Here is a 27,616-nt window from a genome sequence, read left to right on the forward strand (position 1 = left end):
AGGATGCAGAAGGACAAAACCTCCCAGAGGAGGCAATATTTGAGCAAGGCGATAAAGGACTGAGAGAAATTCACTGCGCAGATGAAAAGGACTACAGGCAAAGCCAGCAGTCATTAACTGGAGCGCTCTAGTCTCGGAACTGCAAGGATGTGAGCAGGAATCACCGGCGGGATGGGCAGGGGTCGGATCACGAAGAACCAAAACGAAGATGTTAGAGCAATCTGCAGCAAAGGGGAGCTACGGAAGGAGTTAGGAGAGTAATGTAATGCCACGGCATGCTGGAGACAAAACTGGGGGCAGGATGGAGATGGAACTGCAAAAGAGCGGGTGGAAGACAGTTAACAGTTTAGGTGAGAGATGGCAAAGAGGAGCAGAGGGGAGTGGGAGCAGATGAAGACTCGGCCACTGACGTAGAAGTGTGGGGGCCGGGGAGAAATAGAGGGTGACTTCTGGGTTTCAGGCTTTTGTCAATATGCCTGTGTCAACACGGAAAACCATGAAGTAGGGAGGGGCCAGGAACTGGGATTCAGGGAAGAGACATGAGGTCATGTTGGGATGCCTTGTAACATCCAGACCTACTTCGGAATGATCAGCAAGTAGAGGATATACACAGAGGATACATAATTATTAAACCAATCTTCCAGGGAGAATTCAGTGCCCTAGAAACTGCTGTGCTCAAGGCCTGGGTGGAGCAGGAGGAGCTGGGCTGCGGGAAGGTGTAGTCAGAGATATTGGAGGTCAATGGAATCAGCTCAAAGTGGTCCTGGAAGCCACAGCAGCATTACAGAGAGAAGGGGGCAGTTGGTTCATTGTATCAAATATTTAAGAGTAAGTTATACAAAACATAAAATATGCCTCTTGGGTTAGCAGTCTTCGCAGGCAGCGGCTTTGGAGAAGCCTGAGTAGAGGGCTGAGCTGTGAGTGATTGCCGTGAAGAAGTGTAGCTCTGGAGGAGAGAGATTTAGGGCATTTGAGGAGAAAATGAATAATTGATTGTTACACAATATCCTCTCACAGGTAGAAGCGTTAAAATAATTCGTGAACTGACAGGTTATTTTCTTCCAGGTTCCAATGCAATTTAACAAACATGTATTGAATTCCTGCCCGGCACATGGCCGCCGAGCACCGGGAGCCCATGATGTACCGAATGAGATGTGGTTCCTAGCAGCGAGCACTGTGGAGCCTGGAGGGCGTCCCTTGTCTCCCCAGCTGAACACATGTGGCAGTGGGGCCAGCAAGCAGCGAGCTGTGCCCGGGCTGCCCTGACTGACAGGACACCCGGGAGGGGAAGGAGGGAAAGGCAGGCAGGATGCTTGCTGGGGGCGTGGGCACCAGAGGGAGATGGGGAGGGTGGTCGGGGCCCCGTCTGAGCGGTGTCCCACGCGGTGACTGGGACAGAGCCTGGGAGACACAGAGAGGCCCTCTGCACTTGGCGCATATATGGGAGCAGTGGCGCCCTTTCCTTCTCTTAAATGCATGTTTTACCTTTAAACCACCAGACTCTAGACTGCTCAGGAGGTCTTCCGTGCTGACTTAATGGTCAGTTTTCTGGGCTATTTTTCTAATATTCCTGCCAACAGCCCAAGAGGAATAACAGGCAGGGGTGTGGGTTCATCTCTGACGTGCGATTCTGATTAAAGCTGCAGCCTGAACTTCTCACCCTCCTCACCAGGGTCAGAGGTGAAAGGTCTCCAGCCCCGTCTGCTGAGGAGTGCCCTGGGCGTGGCTCTCAGAGATGGTTGAGAACAAGTCACCTGGTCCAGGGCTCAGAGGTGAGCGCCCCTGGGAGCAGCGGCTCTTCCTTGCGGGGCCTGGGAAAGGTCCCCTGTCTGTTTGGGGGTTCACAGAACAGACTCTGCAGAGCAGGGTGGAGAGCTCTGCCACACACACGTGTCTGGTGTGTTCTCAGCTAGGGCGAGGTTTTTCAAATACCACAGGCCATCCAGTGGGATAGCTTTCTGGTGTCTAAGGGGAAAGAAAGGTGTCATCGGAAGTCGCAAGGGGCTGTCCCCAGGCCATAGCTGAGCCAGGGGAGGCCACACCTCCCCCTTGCTGAGCTGTAAACTCTGGCTGTTCTTCTAGCAAATGGCCCTGGGCAGCAGAAATGCTGGCTCCTCTTCCAGCCCATAACCCCACAAACTGGCCCTGGATATCAGTGGAGGTGTGTGAGAGGGATGGTAAAGCGTGGACTGATCTCGCTATATGATGTCGTTCAAGGGGGAGAGGATGTACAGGTGGCACTGTATGAGCTGCATAATATGTATTTTTAATTGACTTACAGTTGACAGACAACATCAGATAAGCTTAAGGTATATGACATAATGATTTGATACTTGAAATGATCATCATAATAAGTTTAACGTCCATCATCACACATAGTTACTATCTTTTTTTTCCTGTGATGAGAATTCTTAAGACCTACTCTTTCAGCAACTTTCAAATATGCAATAAAGTATTGTTAACTATAGTCACCATGCTGTACATTGCATCCCCAGAAAATAATCTGAAGTCAGTAATATCCTCTAATGACGGGAGTTTTGGGGAAAGTGCAAGCTCCCTCCGCAAACTGATCGGAGACATTAGCCACAGTGGCCCACAGGTAAAGAGCTAAAAACAAAAGAAGAGGGGCCACACAGGTGGTACTGGGGCAAAGGATCTCCCTGCCGATGCAGGAGACGCAAGAGACATGAGTTCCACCCCTGGGTCGGGAAGATCCCCGGGAGGAGGAAACGGCAACTCACTCCAGTATTCTTGTCTGGAAAATCCCATGGACAGAGGAGCCTGGCGGGTGATAGTCCATGGCGTCACAAGCAACCAGGCACGACTGAGCGACTAAGCACACGAAAACAAAAGAACAGGTTTTCTTGGACTTCTTCAGTTTGTGGATTTCAAAGTTTAAACTCACGTATGCCTGTACTAGAGAAGTCAGATGGGGTGTCCTTAGCTTTTTAACTTTTCACAAAAATTGCATCTAATCCAGATAAAATTTTTCCAGTGAGAATTAGGCTGGGTTGAAGCAAAGGTCATACCAGAGATTTCTGAGAAAACTGAAAGAAAGAAAACCCCCCGGCGGTGGGGCGGGGGGGAGACTGGGTGGGAAGAAACATTCACTCCCAGGGCCTAGGGGGGTCTCTCGGCTCCTCCCCTACCTGCCCTATGGACGTGGGGTCCCCCTTGGTCAGCCCCGGTCCTCTTCTCCTCTCTTTACTGTCTCACTCTCAGGGCCTCATGGCTTTCATGCATGGATGACATTGCATCTCTGTCCCAAGCTGAGGGCCTGTCCAGCTCCAGACCCACATGCCCGGCTGCACACTCACCTTCACTGGCACCTCCAGGCGCCTCAGCTCATTACCCCTTCCCCCAACCTCAAACCCTGGCTGGACTCCTCTCGTTTCTCTCCTCGGCTGTTTCCTGACTCAAGGAAAGGCGTCACCACCACACAGCTGCTCAAACCTGGAGGAATCTGGTGCCCCTGAACTCCGAACAACAGCAATAATAACAGTACCTGATATTCATAGGTTCCGGTGAGAATAAAATGAAGTCAATGTCAAGAACTTAGTATGCTAGTCAGTGCACAGTAAACACTCCCAAAATGATAGCCATGGTCATCTATATTTTTATGTGGCAAAGCAAAGCATTTTAAAAAAATATTGCTAATGGTTTTTACAGAATGCAATACAAATAGCTAAACACACATATATATAGAGAGATATAAACTCCTTCTTTAGCCCTGCTGTTCTACTTTGTAGCTTCTTGGGTATTCTTCCTAAAGTTATTTTGAGTAGGTGGTTGGAAAAGTTTATATAAGAGAACATTAAAAAATATAAAGATCAATTTTTAATATAAATTTTTACACTTATATATTAAATCCCTACCTTTGGCCTTTCTATAGCTGTACTTGTCTTGGCCACCCCCATTCTATATAGACTACCTTGGTGTGAGGTTTGTGATGGAAAGTGGGGGTGGGGATGAAGATGCCTTTTCTGCACATTAAATTAGTCAAATAAAAGAAGCAAAAGTGAAAGTTCAACATAACCACAGCAAAATTTCATGTGTTCTTGTCTGGGTAATTCCTACTGGCCTTTTAGGGTCATTTTTCCAGGAAGCTCTCTCTAAAATGCTCTCGCCCTTAGCTCTCCTGCACCTGTACTTATAGTGATCACACCATTTGTCCACGTAAGTCAGAGTTTACTCAATTCTCCACCTAGGTACTATGGGCATTTGGGGACAGATAATTCCTTGTGGTGGTGGGTACACTGTGCCTTGTGGGAGGGAGCAGCATGTCTGGCCTCCACTCATTAGATGCCAGTAGTATCACCACAGTTGTGACAAGCAAAAATATTCCCAGGCCTGAAGACAGGGTCAAATGCTGCCCCCACTTCGGACTGAGAACCACAGCACTGGACTGAGACTTCAGGTGGAAATTCTGTCTTATTTGTCTCCATAGCAAATAAGGCCCTCAAGACACAGCCTTGATGAAGTGACCTTACGGAAGAGATGACACAGTGCCACTACTCTCCACAGTGAATAAGTTCTAAACTCTTCACAAGAGAACAGAGTGTGCTTTAAACTCTTACTCTAATTATTATTATTTTTACAAGTTGAGGTCCATGATGGTACAAATGCAATCAGAATTTCTAACCCTGGGACTTACAAGTTAAATTCGGAAAAATCACAAGGCAACATAGACATCTTGGGAAGAATTACCTTTAAAGGAAGAAATTAAAAACAAAACAAAAAACACTCCAAATCGTGTTTCACAAAAAGACCTAAGCTTTCTTTGGAAAATGCCAGAAGCAGCCTGTGTGGCTTTGAATCCTAGCACTGCTATTTACGAGCCATAAATGGGCAAGTTATTTCATACCTCTGTGCCTCTATTTCCTCATTTGTAAGATGGGAATGATATTATAGCCTATCTTATAAGGTTATTATGGGAATGTAATGAGTAAATATTTATAAAATGCTTAGAGGAGCGCTTGCCAAGCACTTTGTGGCTTATTTATCTATTTATACTTTGGCTGCTTTGGGTGCTCAGACGCGAGGGCTTCTCTAGGGGAGCTCAGGCTCTAGAGGGTGTGGGCCCCATTGTTGCAGTGCACAGGCTTAGCTGCTCTGAGCTATGTGGGATCTTAGTTCCTCGATCTGGAGTTGAAGCTATCTATTGCGATGGAAGGAAGATTCTTAACCACTGGACTACCAAGGAATTCTCCAGCACTTTGTGTTTTGAAGAAATGAAATCACTGCTTATTGGGATTTGTATTTAACTTATAGAGTTAGAATTTCAAAGGTGTAAGTGACCGTGAATATTATGTAATCATCTATATCCTTCTCCCCATGATTTGTCTGTGGTTTCAGTTCAGGTAGTTGCCACAAATTATTATGTGTCATAACACACAATATGGGTTTCCCTGGTGGCTCAGATGGTAAAGGATCTGCCTGCAATGCAAGAGACCTGAGTTCGATCCCTGAGTAGGGAAGATCTCCTGGAGAAGGGAAAGGCTACACACTCCAGTATTCTAGGCTGGAGAATCCCCATGGACAGAGGAGCCTAGTGGGCTACAGTCCATGGGGTCACAAGGAGTCAGAAATGACTGAGCAACTAAGCACAGCACAGAAACACAATATATAAAATATTGTACATTTTATATGATATTCTTAAAGAGAAAATTTAAAAGTACATTATCAATTTTCATTAAAACTACTATAATTTAAAATTATTAATGTCATTTAATTTACTCAAATCAAATGGCATGGCTTTGTGTGCAGAGGTAAACTGTAAAAATCATTTTTGTTGGCACTCTCTGGCACAGTCTCCCTTGTCCCACATGATATGCATTGCCATTAGATGTTCTTTTAAATGCAAAGGGCAGTGACAGATGAACTGTAACCTTAGTCAATTCCATATCTTCATGAAATAGCACTGAGCAAGATGAATGCCTTTGTTTTATACATGTTATAATCAGTATTTATTAACAGCATAAGTTAGGCAGATCTAACATTAAATTATAAATTCAGAGATCATCTTGGGCATCAAAGCTCTATGTTATTAACAGCAGTCTGAACAAATACCCCAAACCAAAATGCTAACAGAACATGCTACTTCTGGAAAATCTCATTTGGGAGCTTTTGTGTGCTGCAGTTTACCTTAAAGGTGACAAACCTTGCAAGGTATTGCGATACCGTGGCTATGCCTACATTCTGATACTGTTACAGTTTCCATTAGCTCTTGCAGCTATTTTAGATTTGCAATTAGCTTTTCATTACTCACAAGGGAAATTATTTTTCAATTAAAAATTCAATCAAAAACCATAAAAACAGAATTATAATGTGGTTGCTAAGACAGCAGAGACTGCACTACTATTCTGACTGGCAGTAACAGATATTTACAGACTCCTCTGTGCACTGGTGCTGGCAGAGTTGCAGAAGCAATGGTGAGGGCTGATCACCATTCTGGAGGTTCATACCTTCACTAAAGACAGCAAACCTGCCTGGTTTCCAAGACCTGCAAATGAGAGCCACACACCCACATGTACCCCGTCAGGCACGAGCCCTCCCTGTCAGCAACGTTCTTGCTACCATCTACGATTTTTTTTATAAATCTATAAAAGGCTAACACTTCTCAACAACTCTCAAAGTGTAAATGGGGACCCAGGACATTAATTGTCTGGCAGGACATTGTCTGTCTGTCCATACATGAGAGAAACTTTCAGAAAACCGAAGGTGAATAAAATTCTTGTGGGTAACATTTACAGGAGGACACCTTCAGCCCTCTGGTCTCTGTTTATCTGCCTGGCAGAAGCTACCTGCCCTCTGGCTATGGTTCTCTGCTCCCTTTAGATTTCTGCATTGGCTCAGCGTTTCACATACGCATGAGAAATGTGGAACTCACAAAGTTTTAAAAATAAAACATGAGACCAGCTCCATCACTGTGTCTGCACTGCACAAGGAAGAAAACGAATCAAATCACAACCCCTTACTGCTCTCTAGGCAGCAATCATAACATATCATATCAGTGGCTGAGTGTCTAATTAACCACTCATCAAACTCAAAATTTTAAAAGTGCTGTCACTCCCCTCAGGCTGGAAGTCTTTCTTCTGCCTGCTTTCGGGAAATCTGTGTCTTGAAGGAATTCATAAGGAAGGCAAGGAAATTCCCTGTGTGTTCCTTTAGCCAACCTATCTCTATCTCTGCCTTCCTATTCCACTGGCGTCCTTTGATCCACCTGCTGAGACTATTCCTTTGGCCTCTGCTCTATCTACTGCTCCTATGCCCTGAGAATCTCAGCTCACACACTGCCAGCCAAACGCTTTCCTTACATCATAAGGACGACACGGCTGCCCTAAGAACTGCTCCAATGACAACAGCCTCCTGCCACTCTAATGCAAGCTGAGCCCTTATCAAGGGCGCTGTGGTATCTGCCGTTGCATCCCTGCTCAGTCCCTCAGTCGTGTCCGACTCTTTGCGACCCCACCAGGCTCCTCTGTCCGTGGGATTCTCCAGGCAAGAATACTGGAGTGGGTTGCCATTTCCTTCTCTGGGGAATCTTCCTGACTCAGGGATTGAACCCACGTCTCCTGCATCTCCTGCACTGACACATGGATTCTTTACCACTAGTGTCACCTGGGAAGCCCTCTACAATAGAAGGCTTTCTGATTTTTCTGGCTGACAGCTATTATTATTCACAACTTTATATCTTGAAATGATTCCTGTACTGGCTAATCTATAACATGTCTGAAAGGCATGTTTTTTTTTAAGTAGGCTTCAATGGAAAAGTCCAGAACTTAGTCAAGGGACCTTAGATCACATGCAGCAGTGAGCAGATAAGGATTTATCATCCACATGTTTGACACTTAAAGTGTGGTCCACTCAGCCACATACATCATCAAATGAACAGAACTGCACATTTAGAAGCAATGTTCACTCTTGCAATCCTGAGTTAAAAATATGTAACAGATTTTGTATTCTTGGCTTATAATGTAATCTTTGATTTATATTTCACAATATAAATTTAAGAATCTATGTGTAAATTACTAGAACTAATGAGTAATTTTAGAAAGACTGCAGAATACAAATGAACAATATCATATATATATTAGCAGTGAATAATGGGAGACTGAAATGATAAGAAAAACCCAGCACTTCAAAACATGAAATTCTTAGGTACCTTCAAGTATGTATATTACCCATATGCTGAAAATGACCAGTCAGGGTTAAAAAGAAAGAAATCAAAGGAGACCTAAATAAATAGGACTGTGTGTATGAATCAAAAGACTTGTCTGTTAAGATATCAATTATCCCCAAATTGATCTATTGAGTCAACACAATCCAAATCAATACTCCAGAGGATTTTAAAAACAGATATCCATGAATGGTTTCTAAATTTATATGGAAAGGCAGAGGATCTAGAATAGACAAAATAATCCTGGCAAAGAAGAACAAAGTTGGAGGACTTACACTATTGGATTTCAAGACATACACAAAGCTAAGTAATCAAGTGCCATATTGATAAAAGAATAGATACATGGATAAATGGAACAGAATAGAAAGTCTAGAAACAGACTCATGCATATATGGTCAACTGATTACAATATAAGTGGAAAGGCAATTCAATGAGGAAAGCATAGGCTTTTCAACATTGTGGTCAACCAATGGGATACTGATAAGCAAAAATATGACTCTTGATCCATACTTTGTACCTTATAAAAAATTAATGGATCATCACCTTACACATAAAACACAAAACTGAAATTTCTAGAAGAAAAACAAAGGAGAAAATAGTGACCTTATGTTAGGCAATATTTCTTATGTGTGACATTAAAAACATGAAAAAAATTAATAAATTGGACTCCAATAAAACTTAAAACTTCTTCGAAAGACATTGTTAAGATATTGAAAAAAACAAGTTACATGCTGGCAGGACATTTCAAAACTCAGTAAAAAAACAAACAACCAAATTTTAAAAACAGGCAAAAGACTTGAATAGACAAAAGAAGATATATCTTACAAAAGAAGATATAGGAATGGTAAAGAAGCACAAGAAAAGACATTCAGCATCATTACTCATTAAGAACATGCAAGTTTAAATCATGACAAGGAAACACTAGACACTTATTAGAATGCTTAAAAACAGAACTAAACAAAACCAAACAATACCAAGTACCAACAAAGATGTGGAGCAACAGAAACCCTCATACATCATTGGTGGTAATACAAAATGGTATGGTCACTTTGGCAATGTTTGGTGGGTTTCTTATGAAGTTAACATATACTTATCAAATATACCCCAAAGCCCCATTCCTAAGAAATTACTCAAAAGAAATGAAAACTTATGTTTACACAAAAACTTGAATATGAATGTTTATAAGGGCTATATAATCACCCAGAAAGAAAAGAAAGAAAGTGGAGTCGCTCAGTTGTATCCGACTCTTGTGTAGCCCACCAGGCTCCTCTGTCCATGGGATTTTTGAGGCAAGACTACTGGAGTGGGCTGCCATTTCCTTCTTCAGGGGATCTTCCCAACCCAGGGATTGAACCCAGGTCTCCTGCACTGCAGACAGGCGCTTTACCATCTGAGCCACCAGGGAAGCCCATTTAATCACTCAAAGTGGTGACAACTCAAATATGCATTTGGTGAATGGACGAACTGTAGTAGTATATCCACACAATGGAAGACTATGAGTGATACACACAGCACAGATGAATCTTAGGTGTATTAAGTAAAATGAAGCCAGACTCAAAAGCCTACATACTGTTTGATTTCACTTACATAGCATTCTGGAAAAGGCAAAACACTAGGCACAAAAACCAGATTAGTGGTTGCCAGGAGTTGGAAACAGGAGTAGAAGTTGATGACAGAGGTGAACCAGGGAGTATTTCAGGTGATAAAGCTGTTTTATATCTTGGTTGTGGTGGTGACTACATGATTGTAGGCATTTCTCAAAACTCAAAGAACTGAAAATAGTGAATTTTACTTCAGATATATACAGAACACCTTGACTCAAAGAAGATATAGATTTTAAAATTCAATTGAGATGATTTTAAATTGAATTTAAAAATTTAATTGCATAGATTTCATTTATATGTAGAATCTAAAAAACAAAATAAATAACTAAACAGAAACAGAGTCAAAGATACAGAAAGCAAACAAGTTGCCAGATGGGAGGGGTGGAAGGAGGAGAGATACAGGTGAGGAAGATAAAGGGATGCAAATCTTCATTTACAAAATAAATGAGTCACAGGTATAAAATGTACAGTGTGGGGAACAGAGTTAATAATTACGTAATATCTTTGTATAGTGATAGATGACAACCAAACTTACTATGGCGATCATTTTGAAGTCTATAGAAATATAGAATACCAGGAACTAACATAGTGTTGTAGGGCTAATATTTCAAAGACAAACAAACCAACTTGCAGAAAAAAAAAAATCAGATTTGTGGCAACCTGAGGTGGGAGGAAGGAGCAACTAAATCAAAGTGGTCAAAAGGCACAAACTTCCAGTTATAAGATCAATAAGTCATAGAGATGTAAAGTACAAAATGATAAAGATAATATACACTGCTGTGTGTTTTGCATCTGAAAGTTAAGGAAGTAATTCCTAAGAGTTTTCATCACAAGGAAAAAAAGGTTTTCTTTTTTCTACTTCTTTAATTTTGTATCTATATGAGATGATAAATGTTCACTAAATCGATTATAAACATTTCATCATGTATGTAAGTCTAATCATGCTGTACACCGTAAACATAAACAGTGCTATATGTCACTTATATCTCAACGAAACTGGGGGAAAAACAAAAGGCATAATTTGACAATCAAGTAAATATAAGTATGCAAGAAAATGCAATTGGGAAAAAGATAATTAATGCAATACAATTAACAATAAGAAATATTTCTTTTAAAAGTGCCAAGTGGCTTCTCTGGTGGTCCAGCTGTTAAGAATCCACCTTGCAATGTAAGGGACACGGGTTTGATCCCTGATCTGGGAAGATCCCATACGCCATGGGGCAATTAAGCCCATGTACCACAACTACCAAGCGTGTGCTCTAGAGCCTGCAACCCACAACTACTGAGCCTGCAGGCTGCAAATACCGAAGCCCGAGCACCTGGAGCCTGTGATCCTCAACAAGAGAAGCCACCGCAATGAGAAACCTGCACACGGCAACGAAGGGTAGCCCTCGTTCGCGGCAATGAGAGAGAAGCCTGCACAGCAATGAAGACCCAGCACAGCCAATAAACAAATAAACCTTTCTTTAAAATGTCAACTGGTTAGTAAAAATACTCTTGGTTAAAACTAAGAGGGAAAACTCAGGATGAGGTGCTGGTGGAATAGTTCTGAGGTGCATGAGGGCTTGGGGTGTGCGTCAGACAGCCTGAGGAGAAAACACTGCTTTTCCAATTCATTGCCTTTAAAGAATTACAACAAAACTATCCAATCCTCTTATAATTGCTCACAAATGGCATTTTTGTCTTGTTTGTTTTTGAATCCAAATAGCTCATCCTTGCAGTTTGTGATTTGAAGAGTTCTCTTCTCTTTACCCACATAAGCAAACCCACAGCAATGCTTTCCTTGAACATTCAGAGACCATTTCCTAACATGACTCTATTTTCTCTTCATATAGCAACCCTAGAGAAAGCAGCTACGAACACAGAAATATAAATATATGTCTAAAGAATCAGCAAGCCTATGATTATTTCACAATATTCTAACATACATTTGTCTCTCCTATCTTGACAAAAGTTTCCTCATCACTACTTTCTTCTTAAACTGCTATCTTTTGTATGTCAAATGCAGAATGTACGAGAAAAAACATTGGACTACAAGTGATGAAAACTTTTTAAGGTCAGTTCAGCCCATTACTAGCTTTGTAGCCTTGGAAAAATGACTCGCCTCCTGAAGCTAATATTTATTTCCAGCTCTGACTTCTCTCCAGGGCTTTAGTTAAAAAACTTCCAAGCTAATTTCCTGCAGACACACATGACCTCTCATGCACATTTAATTGTTCAGAGATATTTGATTGCATTGGCATCTTTCATTATTACTCAAATTACAATTATTTTATTTGTTCATGTATGCTTCAATTCTTCAATTAGATTTCTTCAACCAGATTATATATTCTTTGAGGGGAAGGAATTATTCATATACACATCTTTTCTCCTTTTATCACCTATCTCATACTGAAGGTGTAAATTATTTCTGAAAGCAGATATAATTACTTGAGCTTACATATTTCAGTTTGCTGATATAATTATTTGTCTTAAAAAATACAGCTAAGTTTGACATACTCATGAAGTTTAACAAGGCCTTCTCTGACCACTCATATTCTGGTCCCTCATGCTTCCTCCTCCCAATAATCCACGCACACTCCATCACTGTCTATAGCCTCAGCTTGTTTTACATTTTTAAAAACAGAATTTAACACTCTCTGAGATAATCTCTTCTTCTCCTCTCTTTTTCTCTCACTCATTGTCTCTTTGACTCAATCTGTAGTCTGAAGCTCCATACTAGAAATCAAATTCCATGAAACCAGGGACTGATCATGCTCACAGTAAGACACTTATAGCCTGGTATACAGTAGGCATTCAATAAGGACTTACTGAATTATTGTTGAACTCACCCCTTAATACAGTGACAACTATTATAGACATTTAACAATTGAAAGAAACAAAAATATTTCACATGATTTACCTGTAAAGAGGTTCTACAAGGTCCTTTTCAAGAAAATCATGATCGTTCTTGACAGCCACAATGTTGATGGGAAATTGCGAATCTGAAAGAGAGACAATGGAGTTTATGAGGCTTGTTTTATTTGAATCAGCAACGATATCTTCAGGCCACCACATTTCTGTACTCATGGCTAATCTTAACTGCAGTTACTCTCCACTGACGGGTGTGTTGGTAATGTTTAGAGAGCAGGATGCTTACTTTAACCCCAATAAATGTTTTTAAGGATACAAAAAAGCATGCAATATGAAAATAACCAAGTGCTTAACCTTGGCTAGGATTGCTAAATGCCTGTATTTTTATCCATGCATGCGTCAGTTGCTCAGCCTTATCTGATTCTTTATGACCCCACTGTCCATGGGATTTTTCAGGCAAGAATACTAGAGTGAATTGCCATTTTCCTCCTTCAGGAGATCTTCCCAACCCAGGGACTAAACCCGAGTCTCCTGTGTCTCTTGTATTTCAGGTGTATTTTTTACCTGTTTATAGCTCATCATTATCATAGACATTTGCCTGCATGGAGAACTTCTACACTCTCACCATCTACCTAAGGTGGAGGTTGCTGACTTCTCTCCTGATCAGTTCATGAGATACTGATTAGGATAGAAGTTTGGCAGATTTCTTTTTTGAAGTTTCCAAAAATACCTGCAGCTCAATGGTCTTAAGTATTTTATTTTGTAACAAAACCTTTTTCTCTTTTTAAAAAAATATTTATTTATTTATTTTTGGCTGTGTTGGCTCTTAGTTGCAGTGAGTAGGCGTCTCTCTAGTTGTGGCACACAGGTTCCAGAGTGCACAGGCTCAGTAGTTGTGGTCACAGGCTTAGTTGCATGTAGGATCTTAGTTCCCAGACCAGGGATTGAACCCTTGTCCCCTGTACTGGAAGGTGGATTGGTAACCACTGGTCCACCGGTCCACCAGAGGAGTCTCTGTAGCAAAATCCTGTTCTAAACCTGTAACTTTTCTGTAAAATATTTGTTCTAATTTTTATTACATTTATAAAAGGCATATGATGACTGGGATTTTAATTCTGACTCTTCCATCTTATAATCTTGTAAAAGTCACTTAACCTTTTTGGGCCTCTCTTTCATAATCAGTGAGTCGGTAGTGGAGGGTGGGAATAATGGTTGCTTAGACCAAAACTGTAAGACCCTCCTTCTTGTCTAAAAGGCTATGATTTTATGAAAGTTTTTATCAGAAACTCTAGACCTCAAAGGACCCTCATAGATATGCTCTCTTTTATCCTCAAAGAATTTATCAGAGAGAAGTAGGCTTTTTTAAAATAGAAAACTGAGCTTCTAGGTGAGTAGGTGTGATTCGCCAGTAAGAGTTAACTTTGTTGATTCTTTCCATACTATGTGAATTTTATGCTGTCAGAAACTATATTGTTTAGTGTACTAGATATGCTCTATTGAGCCCTATAGATCCAAGCTCCACTCTTTGGTAACCCGGTTTGTGCCCAGGATCAGCTGTGTGGATGGCGTTCACTGGGGTCCATGTCCACTACCTTATTTTGTTTGGCCAATGGGAAGCCCCAGCTGGAGATGGAGGGAGGAGGGAGTGTGACATCAGGGCACTGCCCTCCTGGGTCTTCTCCAGGGGAGCTGTCGTCACAGCTGTGTCCACTACTCCTAAGCCTGGTCTGAGATTCTCTCTCCTTCTGGGTTCTGGCATCTCACCTTCTGTTTATGGCTTTGGGCCTAGGGTACAAGCTTTGGGCTGCTACAAGCTTCGGGCTCCTGAACTGTTCCTCGTGGTCTCCTAAGCCCTGCTCACACCTCCATCATGAACACTTTTAGGAATAAGACCTCCACAGATTGTCCTGAGTGTGCCATTGCTCACTGCTGGGATCCTGACTAATTCACGATATATTAGGACTCTCCAAGAAGGAGATGCATTGGTTATAATTCTAGGTATAGGCAAGATATGGGGCTTCCCAGGTGGCATGGTGGTAAAAAAAAATCCACCTGCTAATGCAGGAGACACAAGAGATGTAGGTTCTATCCTTGGGTCAGGAAGAGCCCGTGGAGTAAGACGTGGCAACCTGCTCCAGCATTCTTGCCTGGAAAATTTCGTGGACAGAGGGGACTGGTGGGTTACAGTCCATGGAGTTGCAAAGAGTGTGAAATCACTGAGTGATTGAGCAGTGCATATAAGTAAGATATAGGAGAATAAGTTTATTAACTGCCAATGAAAACATCAATGGAACAAAGTATGATGCTAGCAATAAAAACATTTTACTTTCAAAACCCTGAAAAATAACATCTGATCCATGTCACGTCTTAAACATTTTCATGTGAGGTAAAAATCTCAAGATAAATTAGCTTTGTTATTTCTAAGAAATTTATCAACAATTCATTTATTGTACTTTCAATAAAACTGAGAGCAGTGATAAAAAAACAAGAAAGAGGATAGGGAGGAAGTGCAGAAAAAAAGCTGCTGCTGGCAGAACCCTGGAAGGAAAAGGCAGAGTTGTGACTGGTGGTAAAGACATGAGACGCAGAAAGTGAGAAGCAAAAGAAAAGAAAGGAGAAACAGGCAAGGGCAGAAGGTGAAGCAGTCTCAGGAAGCGACCCTAACTCCTAAACTGGCATCAGTTTATGTCCTGGGCATTGCAAAGGCAGGGGGAAGGAGAAATCCAGGAAAAAATGGTTGAGAAAAGATTTGGAAGTCAAAAAGCACCACGGGACAAATTTTCAATTTATTCTCTTCATAAAGAGAGAAGAAAAGCCCAACCTACCCTCATACAGCTGAGCGTACTGTGGGAAGCCAGCAGCGCGGAGCCAGTCACATGCTTCCTTCGCCTCGATTTCTGAAAAACACAAGAAAAGGAGACGCGTTGAGTCTCAGACCACCCACTGGCCTCTACCTCCTCAATCAATAGGAACTGGTGGGCACTGTGAAGGTTATTACAAAGCAAAATTGTTCTCCTAAGTCTGTACAAGTAGCCTACTCAGAAATGGGTGTAAAATGAGCAGGCATCACAAAGGTACTTGTTTCATGTCTGCTAAGATTATCTTCAATGTCAACCTATAAGTATTTGGATAATAGCAAAACCACAGACTACAAACTGAGGCTACAGGCTGAAACTACAGGCTGAGTTTCAGGCAGGGAAAAATGTCTTATTTATACACTAGGGAACCCGAGGACTAGGGAGAAGGAGGAAGTACTTCCTTAGGTTCTTTTTTTTTTTTCAACTTTCAAAGATAAAGCTAAGACTATTTATCCTACATTCCTTTATTCTTTTACTCTGGGGATAATGAAAGAATGAATACAACTGGGCAGGCTTGTGAAAATGCATTTTCTCATGAAGAAATGTGTTACAAAAATCCAATGTTTTATTATTGCTTTAGTTTTACTAATGCTTTAATTCCAAATGCCTTGTAATAAGATGCTCGTTCATCAGGCACATTCGAATGATTTCAAGCTGCAGAGGGCAGCAGGCAAGAGTGAAGCTGATTATCTGGAAAGGAGACAAGTGTTTGATGGGGCTGCTAGAATCTCCGAGAGCCAGCCTCAAGCAGTTGATATGTCCTTTGGGTGACCAGTTTTGGTGTGGACGTTCCAAGAGTGCACAGGACCACCTGCCTGGAGAACTTGGAGGGAGATGGGAGAGTCTCCAGTATGTGAACCAGGTCACTTTTTGACCTTGTGAATCCTGGATCATTTCCTAACCACAACTCTTAGATAAATATGAATGCAAGGTAAAAAGAAGTTCATCTGTCAGAAGTCTAGGTTCTCCAAACAAAATTAAACAGCTGATTATAACAGGTCTCTACCCAGGCCCCTTTCTCTGCTGTTGGGAGGGAGCTCGGTCAGGTCATTGCATTTTCATTTACTCTGACGTGCATTTCTCCCTGTAGACAAAGTTGGAGAGTACAGGGTGTTCTTAGGTCGCTGCACTGAAACAGTCCATGCTAGCATCAGCAGTGGGCCAGAGACTGCAGCCTACATTGAAAGCTCAATGTCTATGCAGCACGATGTTCAATGTGACAGCTATCTGATCCATGTTAGGAAAACAGAACAAAGGCCAGATCATCCACAGGCTCCAAGGGAAGATCAAAAACCTACAGGCCCACTGATTTGGTTGGACATGGGCTGAGATATGTCATTAAATTCAAGGAGACACAGCGTGCTGTGGCCCCCATGCCAGAGCCCCTGCTTCTTTTGGCATCCTCTAAGCCCTCGCCATTTGAGAGACTGACAATTTCTAAATCTTGAGGTTTTTTCTCTGACATAAGGATTTTTTTACATAATTACTGCCAGCACTGACCAAATAGGTACACATTCCTGCCTTGTACATATTATTCAGAATTATCTGGGGCACCAAGCTGGAAACAAAAGCTCCAGAAAGCTTTTCTATGAGGAGGGGTGAGCCCCACGACTGCAGTTCAAAATGAATTGGCTGGATTGTACTGTACTGGCTAACTTGGGTTTTCCCTTTGAAAGGTACAAAGGGCAATTCTTGTAAGTCTCCAAAGTTGTATTTAGGACTCATTTCAGAGTCCTTGGGCTTCCCTGGTGGTTCAGATGGTAAAGAATCTGCTTGCAGTGTGTGAGACCCAGGTTCAATCCCTGGATTGGGACGATCCCCTGGAGAAGGAGATGGCAACCCATTCCAGTATTCTTGCCTGGGAAGTCCCATGGACAGAGGAGCCTGGTGGGCTACAGTCCATAGAGTCGAAAAGAGTCAGACACAACTCAGCAACTAACACACACTGAGAGTCCTTATGCGAAGGCTTCCACTTTGACAACCACCCAAGTATTTCAGGGGAAGGAGAACACGCACATTCTAACTGTTACACAGAGAAAATGTGATTACTCTTGGTCAAAGATAGGCTGCTGCCTTCTAAATTTTCAAGCTTCAGATTTGCTTTCTTCTTCAATATACCACACTACCTAGTGATGAGAAAATACCTGATTTCTAGACATGCTCTAAACAGTCATGAGTCAGCAAGGCTCAGAGAGGAAGCACAAAATTCTGTTACACCAACTAGCTGAATAGCATGCCTTTTTCTACTTTATTTTTGCTTTTACTGTCATCGAAATGCAGTGTTAAGCAGAAGAGCCCCAGAGAGACAGACCATTAAGAATAAATGGGGGAGACTTGGAAGGCAGGAGCTCTGCTACACAGGAAGCTCAAAGAGGAGCAGGAAGTGAGCTTGTAAAAGAGCACACACTCCACTGGATGCTGGGTAAGGAGGACAGTGAGCTGGGGGAGAGGTGGGCAGCAGGGGTCCTCACAGAAAGGCTCTCTTTGGGACTGAGACTCTGGTTGGGCAGTGGAACAGGGCTTGGGCTAGCCCAGGAGATTTTATTTAAAAGGCTCTCTACATAACTTTGTTCTGTTTTTTCATAAAAGCAACACAGATAATGAACCGAAACTCTACCTATATGTAAACATGAATAATCAAATCTTAATCAGAACCCAGTTAAATAAACTGATTTTTTTCAATGGCTAGACATTTTGTTTTAAGTTTTCCAGGCAAACAATAGAAAATTGCAATTAGTAAATAATGAGAAGAAGCCATGTCCCAGTCATGATGGATACCTCCCCTCAACCATCACTTCCCATACCCAACTTGCTCTTCTATATCTGGAATATCTTCCAAACACATTCCCCCTACTTTTGATATTTTCTGGGTTTTGTTTGCTTGTTTGTTTTTTTTTTAATACTTCAGTTGTGTGCAAGGCATGTGGGATATTAGTTCCCTGACCAGAGATCGAACCCAAGATCCCTGCATTGTCAGTGTGAAGTCTTAACCACTGGACCACCAGGAAATCCCAACTCTTGATATTTCAGTGTAAGGGCATAACACACTCTTGTTTACCACCAAAGCAAACAAAAAAACAAAAATGGAGCATAATTAACCACTATCAAAGATGATTTTGCCCATCAAGTTGGAGAAAAACAGACATAACTTCTACCGATTCCCCACAGTGCCTTCTAATACCTATCAGCCAAATGCTAATGTTTCCTAGGGAATATCACTCTGCAATGGCCAAAATGACTGGAGAATTAGGAAGGATCATTACTCACAGTTGTCATCACTTCACAAATATCTACCTGATGAGATATAAATGACATTTGAGGAGAAGGTGAAAATCTCTTTTCTGCTGAGCTGTTGATAGCCAGCACAAAGTTATATTTTGATGGTTTTGTTTGTTCTCCATTTGCAACCCACACCTGGTCCTGCAGCAGCTCCAGGGCTATCAGGCAAAACACCAACCGTCTCCTGCAGCAAGCTTAAGTGTGGGGAGGAACCAGAGAATGCCCTTGACAGACTAGCCTATTGATCTCAGGCATGGTTACTGCATTGTTACTGCAGAAAATTCTGTTTGGCTCAGGATCATGATAGGATTTAATAGAACCAATGCAATTATTACATGTAAAAATAATTTCCGTTTCACTCTAGAGTATCTATTTTTGCCTGCCCAACGTCCTTCCCCCTTTCTCTAATAACAGAGCCTCTTCTACTGGTTCAGGTGGGGTCACCACTTCTGGTCCCCTCCAACCACATTCCTTGGCTCTATCGCCACCACCCACATGGAGTGATCTGCTCCTTAAGAGAACCCCTGATTCTGGGAAAGACTGAAGACAGGAGGAGAAGGAAACAACAGAGGATGAGATGGTTGGGTGGCATCACTGACTTGATGGACATGAGTTTGAGCAAGCTCCAGGAGTTGGTGATGGACAGGGAAGCCTGGCATGCTGCAGTCCATGGGGTTGCAAAGAGTCGGACACGACTGAGCAACTGAACTGACTAACTGATCACCACTGCCCACATGGAATGATCTGCTCCCTAAAAGAGCCCCATTCCGCGAAATCCAAGGAGACCAAGGAGCTTTGGGATCTCACATCAATTGTTGTTTGCAGGCTGAAATCAACTGGTTGAAAAGGGAGGATTTCAGTTTTTCTATCGGTAGCTTGACGTGCACAAAAACCAAGCAAACTTTTTCAGTTGATAAATCCAGAAGACAGTGTGGTGCTTGGCATGCTCTTCCATCACATATCTGTGATTCTGCTTGGGGGAAGGTTTGCCTCAGCTGCCTTTCCTACATGTTTGGACCCTGACAGGACCAACCAGAGTCAGACACAGCAGAGGGACGCTGTCCCACTGGCTGCCCAAGTTGCTGACCATGGATGGGCATGAGCACAAAGTCACCGTGGAAACTGTTGTGGCCTGTGACACTGTTTTTGCAAAGTATTATCGTGTTTCTTAGTTACACGTGTTCAGTGTTAAAAACTTATCATAATACGGAAAGGCACAATGAAAGACAAAAGTCAACCCTTGCCCCATTGCTAATAAATAATTAGATACATGTTATTTGTCAAAATGGTAATGATGCTAATATCTTTGGTTGACTACTTTTTGCATATAAGAAAATACACTATGAATATTTTCCCATATCATGGCATTGTTGGTAAAAAAAATTGTTTTGAGAACAACACTTATTTTTTAAAATACCTGTTCTGTGAATACTGCCTGTTGAGCTGATGACATCAAGGTAGCTAAGAGGAAACAGTTCAGTAGGGCTTCGTCAACACATTCTGATTGTAGTGAAGGCTAGAATTCTGTGTGAGTTTAAAGAGATTTACAAGCTGTTTCTTTAAGGAAATATCATGTGATGTTTGCACTTTCAGGTGGACAAGGCTCTGGAGGGCCTCAGTCAAGTCAGGAGTTATACTGAGTGCAGCAGATATAACACCCAGGTTTGTAGGTTCCTTTCATGTCACAAGCAGGAGTTGCTAGTTGCTAGTCACAGTCTAGGTTCGATGCAGGATACAGGATGCTTGGGGCTGGTGCACTGGATGACCCAGAGAGATGGTATGGGGAGGGAGGTGGGAGGGGGGTTCAGGATTGGGAACATGTGTATACCTGTGGCGGATTCATGTTGATGTATGGCAAAACCAATACAATATTGTAAAGCAAAAAATAAATAAAATAAAAAAATAAACTCGTGTTTCTAAAGTGGTCAGAACAGTGTGTTTTCCCAGCTAAGAATTTAAATAAATTTTTTGGTTTACATTACTCTCGACATAGAAAATACTTTTTCCAGAGCTAACCCAAAGGGATGCTAGTCTTTCTAAATGACCAAAAATTCAAATTAGGGCCAAATTAAATGTTATTGTCATCAGAAAATTAGCTGGCTAGAAGAAACCTGGTTTTCCATGAAAAGTGGAGGGCACCTCTATTGATGTTGTTCTTACAAATCTCCTGTAATGTTGATGGACAAACTGACCTCAGTTTAAGAATGTCTTAAACATTCTTAACATTCATTTTTAAATACTCATTAAAAGTACTCAAGACAAGTGGGGGAAAAAAGAATTCATGGCTTTCCATGTGATTTTAAAAAGTGGGCTTGAGAACAGTGTTGTTGTTGTTTTTTTTTTTTTTTTCATTTAAATTGGCTGACAGGGTGGGCACCCTGCTTCTGAAAGATTATGGATGACTCAACCACCACAATATGTCTGCAGTCGACACAATTATCACTATTAAAGCATATCCAAGGTATTAACATTTCAACAGGCTCATGGCTGCTGGCTTAGGATTGTTTACATGGCTGAGTTAGCTTCATTAGTAATGAACCTCTTCAGACATATGACACCTTTGTCTTCAGATGGAATTTCTCAAGTGAAGTCCCTATTTATTGAAGCTGTATTTATGTGGCCATAGGCTAGGCCAGGGCTTCCCTGATAGCTCAGCTGGTAAAGAATCCGCCTGCAATGTAGGAGACCGTGGTTCGATTCCTGGGTCGGAAAGATCCACTGGAGAAGGGATAGGCTACCCACTCTAGTATTCTTGGACTTCCCTGGTGGCTCAGCTGGTAAAGAGTCTGCTGGTAAAGAATCTGCCTACAATGTGGGAGACTTGGGTTCGATCTCTGGGTTAGGAAGATCCCCTGGAGAAAGGAAAGGCTACCTGGCCTGGAGAATTCCATGGACTGTATTATATAGTCCATGGGGTCGCAAAGAGTTGGACATGACTTGAGCAACTTTCACTCCACTTTAGGCTAGGCAAGATTTGTGAAAACCAATGCCAGAGTATCCATCCCATCTATATAGAGATGTGAATGATGCGAGTATTAATATTATATAGGACCAGGCACTATCACCACAGTCCTTCTCCTGGGAGGGCTTTATAACCCTAATCACAGGTTCAGGAGGGAACATCAAGTTTTGTAGTAGCAATAGACTGTGATTTAGACTCCCTGTCATGGCATCAAGATGCATCTTTTTGCATCCTTTGAATTACATAAAGCATTTACTACAGTGTGTAAAAGGCCTGGATAAGTCTTAATGTACACCTAATTTAATTCTTTTCTAATGTGGATAACACTTTATTTCTATGAGATTCCAAGTTACTAATAGAGTTAAAATACAGGTTTTATTTAGAATAAATTTAAGATTATTCATCTCTGAATATCCAAATCAGTAAACCAAGTGATAATCACTCATTTTATCTCCCTATAATTTAAGGCAACCTTTTTTTCTGATGTGTAGAAAAGTATCTTGCACTCAGCTAATAGATAACCACAGAAGAAAGAAATAGGAAGATGTATATATCCCCAAGACAACTAATCGTACTCTACTAAGATGGAGATTCATGGCTGTATTTATGTGTACTTTTTCCCTGAAAGCAAGAGTTACAGACATGCTGAGACACACTATTCCATAACCAATTTTTAACACGAGTCTTATTTCTCAGGTTATGAAGTATCTTTGCAAGCTGGATTCACAGCAAATCTAGTCACTTAAAAGTAATTTCTATCACAGTGGAAAAGAATCAGGCAAATTCTATAACGATATAGGAGGTCTATTCTTAGTTACTCAAAAGTTGTTTTTAATCTCTCTTTTTCATCGTTTTTTTGGGGAAATCATATATTTATATATATATAATTTATTATTTACTATCAAATTTTAAGATAATTATAAATTAAATTATATATTAAAATACATTTAATATAAATCATACATTTTATGTAATCATAAATTTAAAATTCTAAATAGAATTCTGTATCTATGTAGTTACAAATGTATAATGAAAACACACACACAGAGACACACACACACACTCTAAAATGTTCTTAATGGTCCCTTACTCTTTCTAGTTGCCAGGGAGATTGCAGTTCTCATCTGACTGGGAAATGCGTACTTCCCATCCCACTGATGTCTGGGTTGGCCACGTGACCCACTCTGGCCAATGAAACATGGGCAGAAGTAATGAATGGGAGTTTCAAGCAAAACTCTACAAGAGCTATCCCCTAGTTCTGTCAGCTCCCCTCCCCTTCCCTTGACCATGAGGTTGGACCATCTCAGACAGAGGCTGTTCTTCAGCCTGGGCCCCAGAATGATGACACAGGGGCACAAAGCCACAGCCAAGCAGCTGCGGACATGTAATGCGAGCAGGCAATAACCTTCTGTTGCTTTATGCTGCTACAACTTGGGGGACAACTCGTTACAGTGGCATAATCTGACTTAGGCTAATTTAGCACAGCTGCCAGCTGCTCCTTTTTATAAATGAAGCAGAGGGATGCGCTGAGAACTTCTATTTCAACTTGATGCTGTTCCTGGACATCCGTTAGTGTGTCAGAAATGAAAATGATCAGACTGCATGAGCATTTCCGCCTCGAAGTCTGCTTCCCTGTTGATGGTGCCTGATTTCTGTTGAATGTTAAAATGTAAACCATTCTTTCACACTCATCTGTCATGTGCACCCACATGTGTGTGCACACACATTACAAACACACACCTTCCCCTCACCTATACACTTACACCATAGAAAATAAAAATTTCAGCAACTGAACAAGGGATATAAATACTATTCCCCTGGCTCATATTCCTAAGAGTACGGGGAAAAAAAAAAGATTATACCCCTGGCCCCTGCAATCAATCTCAAAGAAAAAGAAAACAAAATATATCTTCTACTAGCCAAATAATTTCTGACCATACTGTTTGGACTTGAGTTTTCCATGAGGCAGAGTAGCTCCTTATCCTCCCCTCTCACTTGGTGCAGACTGTTCCCATCAGGCGCTTGCGGTATCTCTCAGGGAGGCTGCATGCATGCACAAGCACATGAATACCCCCAGCTCTGCGAGTTCGTCAGGTCACTGCCTACCACTAAAACCCAGGAGATTCTTGGGGATGGAATCAGTTATGCAACTGAAAATGCAAGGTAGAGAAACAGAGAGCGGATTCAGACAATTACAGACAGGGTTGTAATTTGCCGGCCTTGGTCAAAGTGCCTCCATATTGACCCACCAAGATGACAGAATCTTGGGACAAGGGTATGGGATTCTGGAGATAGCTTCTCTCTCTTACTTGGCTTCTTTGGCTTCTCTTGGAAAGGTGGAGACTAAGAGTCCCTGGTAGCTGACCTGATGCTGGCTCTCAGGAAAAGAGGCTCACAAGGTAACCACCACAAGGTAAGCCCAGCTGCCAGTATCAGAAGGAACCCTGTGTACTCTCTGTGTCATGCCTGTGACTTTCTGTTCAGGGAAGAGTGACAGTTTTGGACAAGTCCCACCACCACTAGGAAGTCAGGTATCCTGGCCTTGGACTGGTATTCTTCTATCCTATATAGCTTTAAGACATTCTTTAAATGTTAACAAAAAATTATTCATGTCTTTAGGGCATCAAACCCCTTCTCTTATCTACTTTCAGACATATGTGGAGGTCTATATTTATAAAGGCTTATCTGCTATTCCAGCTGCTTAGCCCAACTCTTTTATAGCTGTGGGTACTCCAATTACACCAGAAGCTTTCACAATATCAGGGAAAATTGTACCACACAGGCATCAGAAGAAGCACAGATCTGTCTGGATAAAATAACTGCAATAACCTTTTTATGTCTTTTCACTCCTTGAAGGGCTGGCACAGCAAGATACAACGTCACCAAAGCTTCTGACTCCCAGCTTAGGGCTTTGTGCAGCTCTGATATCGAGATCAATCACAACTAGTGTTTGCTTAATTTAATCCTAAGATCAGATGTGCACAACTCAAGTGTAATTTCACTATCTTACTATATATAAAAGCTTGATGGTGTGTGTATGTGTGTGTATTTTATTTTTAAATATTTACTGGGATAAAATATTTCCTGAGAAATTTTCAATATATCTTTGCCAGTTTTCTGGAATGCTCTCTACTTTTATGCAGTGGCAATGGTTCTGTGAGTGATTTTCTAAACATGTATAATTTATCCCAGAAAATCAGGGCTGGATTCAAGAAATTAGGTTTTTATTAGGTCTTCAGCTACAGATTCATTTTCCTCTGTGTTCTCCAAGGCCAAATAGGCCACGAGCTTAGAGGTTCACTCTCTAAATATTGGGATTTCTATTTTGCAAATCATTAATAGACACGGACATTATATATTCCTTACAGAAAGCAATATAAAATGAATAAAGGGAATTGAAATATTTTATCTGTTTAAGGTGGGGGTAGATTAAGCTCCCAACTGAAGGAATAAAAAACGGCTTGTACACCAAAACTCCCTTTTTCATCAAACATAGTGATACATTATTGATTTGTGCCACACTATAATCTACCACACAGCCTACTGATATTAAAGTCAACTGAAGTGGGACCCCCTGGTGGTCCAGTGGTAAAGAATTGCCTTCCAATGCAAGGGATGTGGGCTTGATCCTTGGTGGGGGAACTAAGATTCTGCAGGCCTTAGGGCAAATAAGTGCTTGCACCGCAACTATTGAGCCAGTGCATCACAACTAGAGTCTGGACACCACAAGGAAGATCCTGAGTGATACAACAAGACCAGACACGGTCGAATAAAAATAATAATAAAATAACAAATAAATGGTAAAGAAAAGTCAACTGAAGCATCCTATAAATATACCATGAATGCAATCAAATAGGCTTTAAAAAGTTATATAAACTATTAAAAAGCTTTAAAAGTTTAAAACATGGTAAAAGTTTTAAATCCTCTAATAGTTCAATTTGTATAGTAGATAACTTCTAATTTTAAAGAATTCTTTGAGCTTTAGTAATTATTGTTACAAAATCTTTATTGGACCTCTCCAGATTTTAAGAACATAGTAGGAAATGGTGGAAATATGTAGTTATGTAAAGACATGACTACTTATAAACAGAGGGAGTCTGGGCAACTCTAACTCTTGTACAATATAACTGTAATTTAATTACCTGACTAGCTTTGGTGGTGATGGTTTAGTCTCTAAGTTATGTCCAACTCTTGTAACCCCATGGACTGCAGTCCACCAGGCTCCTCTGTCCATGGGATTCTCCAGGTAAGAACACGGAATGGGTTGCCATTTCCTTCTCCAGGGGATCTTCCCAACCCAGGGAATGATCCTGGGTCTCTTGCGCTGCAGGTGGTCTCCTGCATTGCAGGCAGATTCTTTACCGACTGAGCCACTGGGAAGCCCATACCTTTGAGCATATAACAATTTTTATTAATGATGGCCTTGACTAACCTGCCTGCCCCAGTACTTACTGAATTCAGGTAGAAAAGGAGTATTTCTCTTAAGAACAGAGTTGAATAAGAGATAAAAGCAACTTAAAATTTCCTCTTAAAGGAAATCAAACAGAAGAGTATAAAAATCTAAATCTAAGATTTGAAGCACCTGCAAGAAGGAAGGAAAAAATGAAAGAAAAATTGCTTTCATTTTACCATCTAGAGATCGACTTACAGTTTGTTGGCACATATGTAATCTCGCATTCTTTTAATATGAAGATGTGTTCAGTTCAGTTCAGTTGCTCAGTCGTGTCCAACTCTTTGCGACCCCATGAATCACAGCACGCCAGGCCTCCCTGTCCATCACCATCTCCCGGAGTTCACTCAGACTCACGTCCATCAAGTCAGTGATGCCATCCAGCCATCTCATCCTCTGACGTCCCCTTCTCCTCCTGCCCCCAATCCCTCCTAGCATCAGAGTCTTTTCCAATGAGTCAACTCTTCCCATGAGGTGGCCAAAGTATTGGAGTTTCAGCTTTAACATCAGTCCTTCCAAAGAAATCCCAGGGTTGATCTCCTTCAGAATGGACTGGTTGGATCTCCTTGCGGTCCAAGGGACTCTCAAGAGTCTTCTCCAACACCACAGTTCAAAAGCATCAATTCTTCAGTGCTCAGCTTTCTTCACAGCCCAACTCTCACATCCATACATGACCACTGGAAAAACCATAGCCTTGACTCGACGGACCTTAGTCGGCCAAGTAATATCTCTGCTTTTGAATATGCTATCTAGGTTGGTCATAAATTTTCTTCCAAGGAGTAAGTGTCTTTTAATTTCACGGCTGCAGTCACCATCTGCAGTGATTTTGTGTACATGTATGCAATAAAATTGCAATCTGCTTTTTCAGTTGACAATGCCTTCTGAACCTCTTTCGATGCCAACAGATATCCTATTCTACTTGGCTGAATAAAATTCCTACTGTAGCCATGACTTTAAAAAGCATCTTCTTTTATCAGTTCAGGCTTCCATAATCACAGGTTAAAAATACTAAATCCAGTTCTCTGGAGGCCTTCATTCTAAATAAAGAATTTTGTCAGAATGTGCATCCTGGTATATGTACTTCAGGACTTTTGGGTTGATATTTATTTCTCTATTATTCTACATTCCGGATTAAGACACATCTCATATGGTTTTGATTTATATTCTCAGCAGACTTCAAAAAGGAAATTCCAAGTGGAAGTTTATTAATACACCAGAACTATGTTTAAATGATGCTACAGGGATGTCTTAAACTAACACAAGTCAGGAAGTTCAAAGTTGAGGTTAGATCCTGGACCACATTCCCACCTCTTCCTCCTTGGTATTTGCAAAGTGGAGATTTTATGTAACAGCTATTCTGCTTGTCGCTGACCTCCTGCATATGTATTTAGATAATTCCCAAGATGAATTTCAAAACTTTATGTAATTAGC

At 41.3% G+C, this 27,616-nt stretch overlaps 1 protein-coding gene across 5 annotated transcripts in view; it reads right to left on the reverse strand.

Moving 5' to 3' along the window:
- STARD13 (StAR related lipid transfer domain containing 13) overlaps nt 1–27,616 on the reverse strand; it is a 381,403-nt gene that overhangs the window by 43,308 nt on the left and 310,479 nt on the right. For all 5 annotated transcript variants that reach the window (XM_018056642.1, XM_018056640.1, XM_018056643.1 and 2 more), the window contains 2 exons: nt 15,462–15,533; nt 12,686–12,767 (listed from right to left, as the gene is read on the reverse strand). In XM_018056642.1, the coding sequence (XP_017912131.1) occupies nt 12,686–12,767; nt 15,462–15,533 (154 nt within the window). The remainder of the gene's footprint in view (nt 1–12,685; nt 12,768–15,461; nt 15,534–27,616) is intronic.

This window comes from Capra hircus, chromosome 12 (assembly GCF_001704415.2).
Source record: "Capra hircus breed San Clemente chromosome 12, ASM170441v1, whole genome shotgun sequence".
Taxonomy (NCBI): Eukaryota; Metazoa; Chordata; class Mammalia; order Artiodactyla; family Bovidae; genus Capra; species Capra hircus.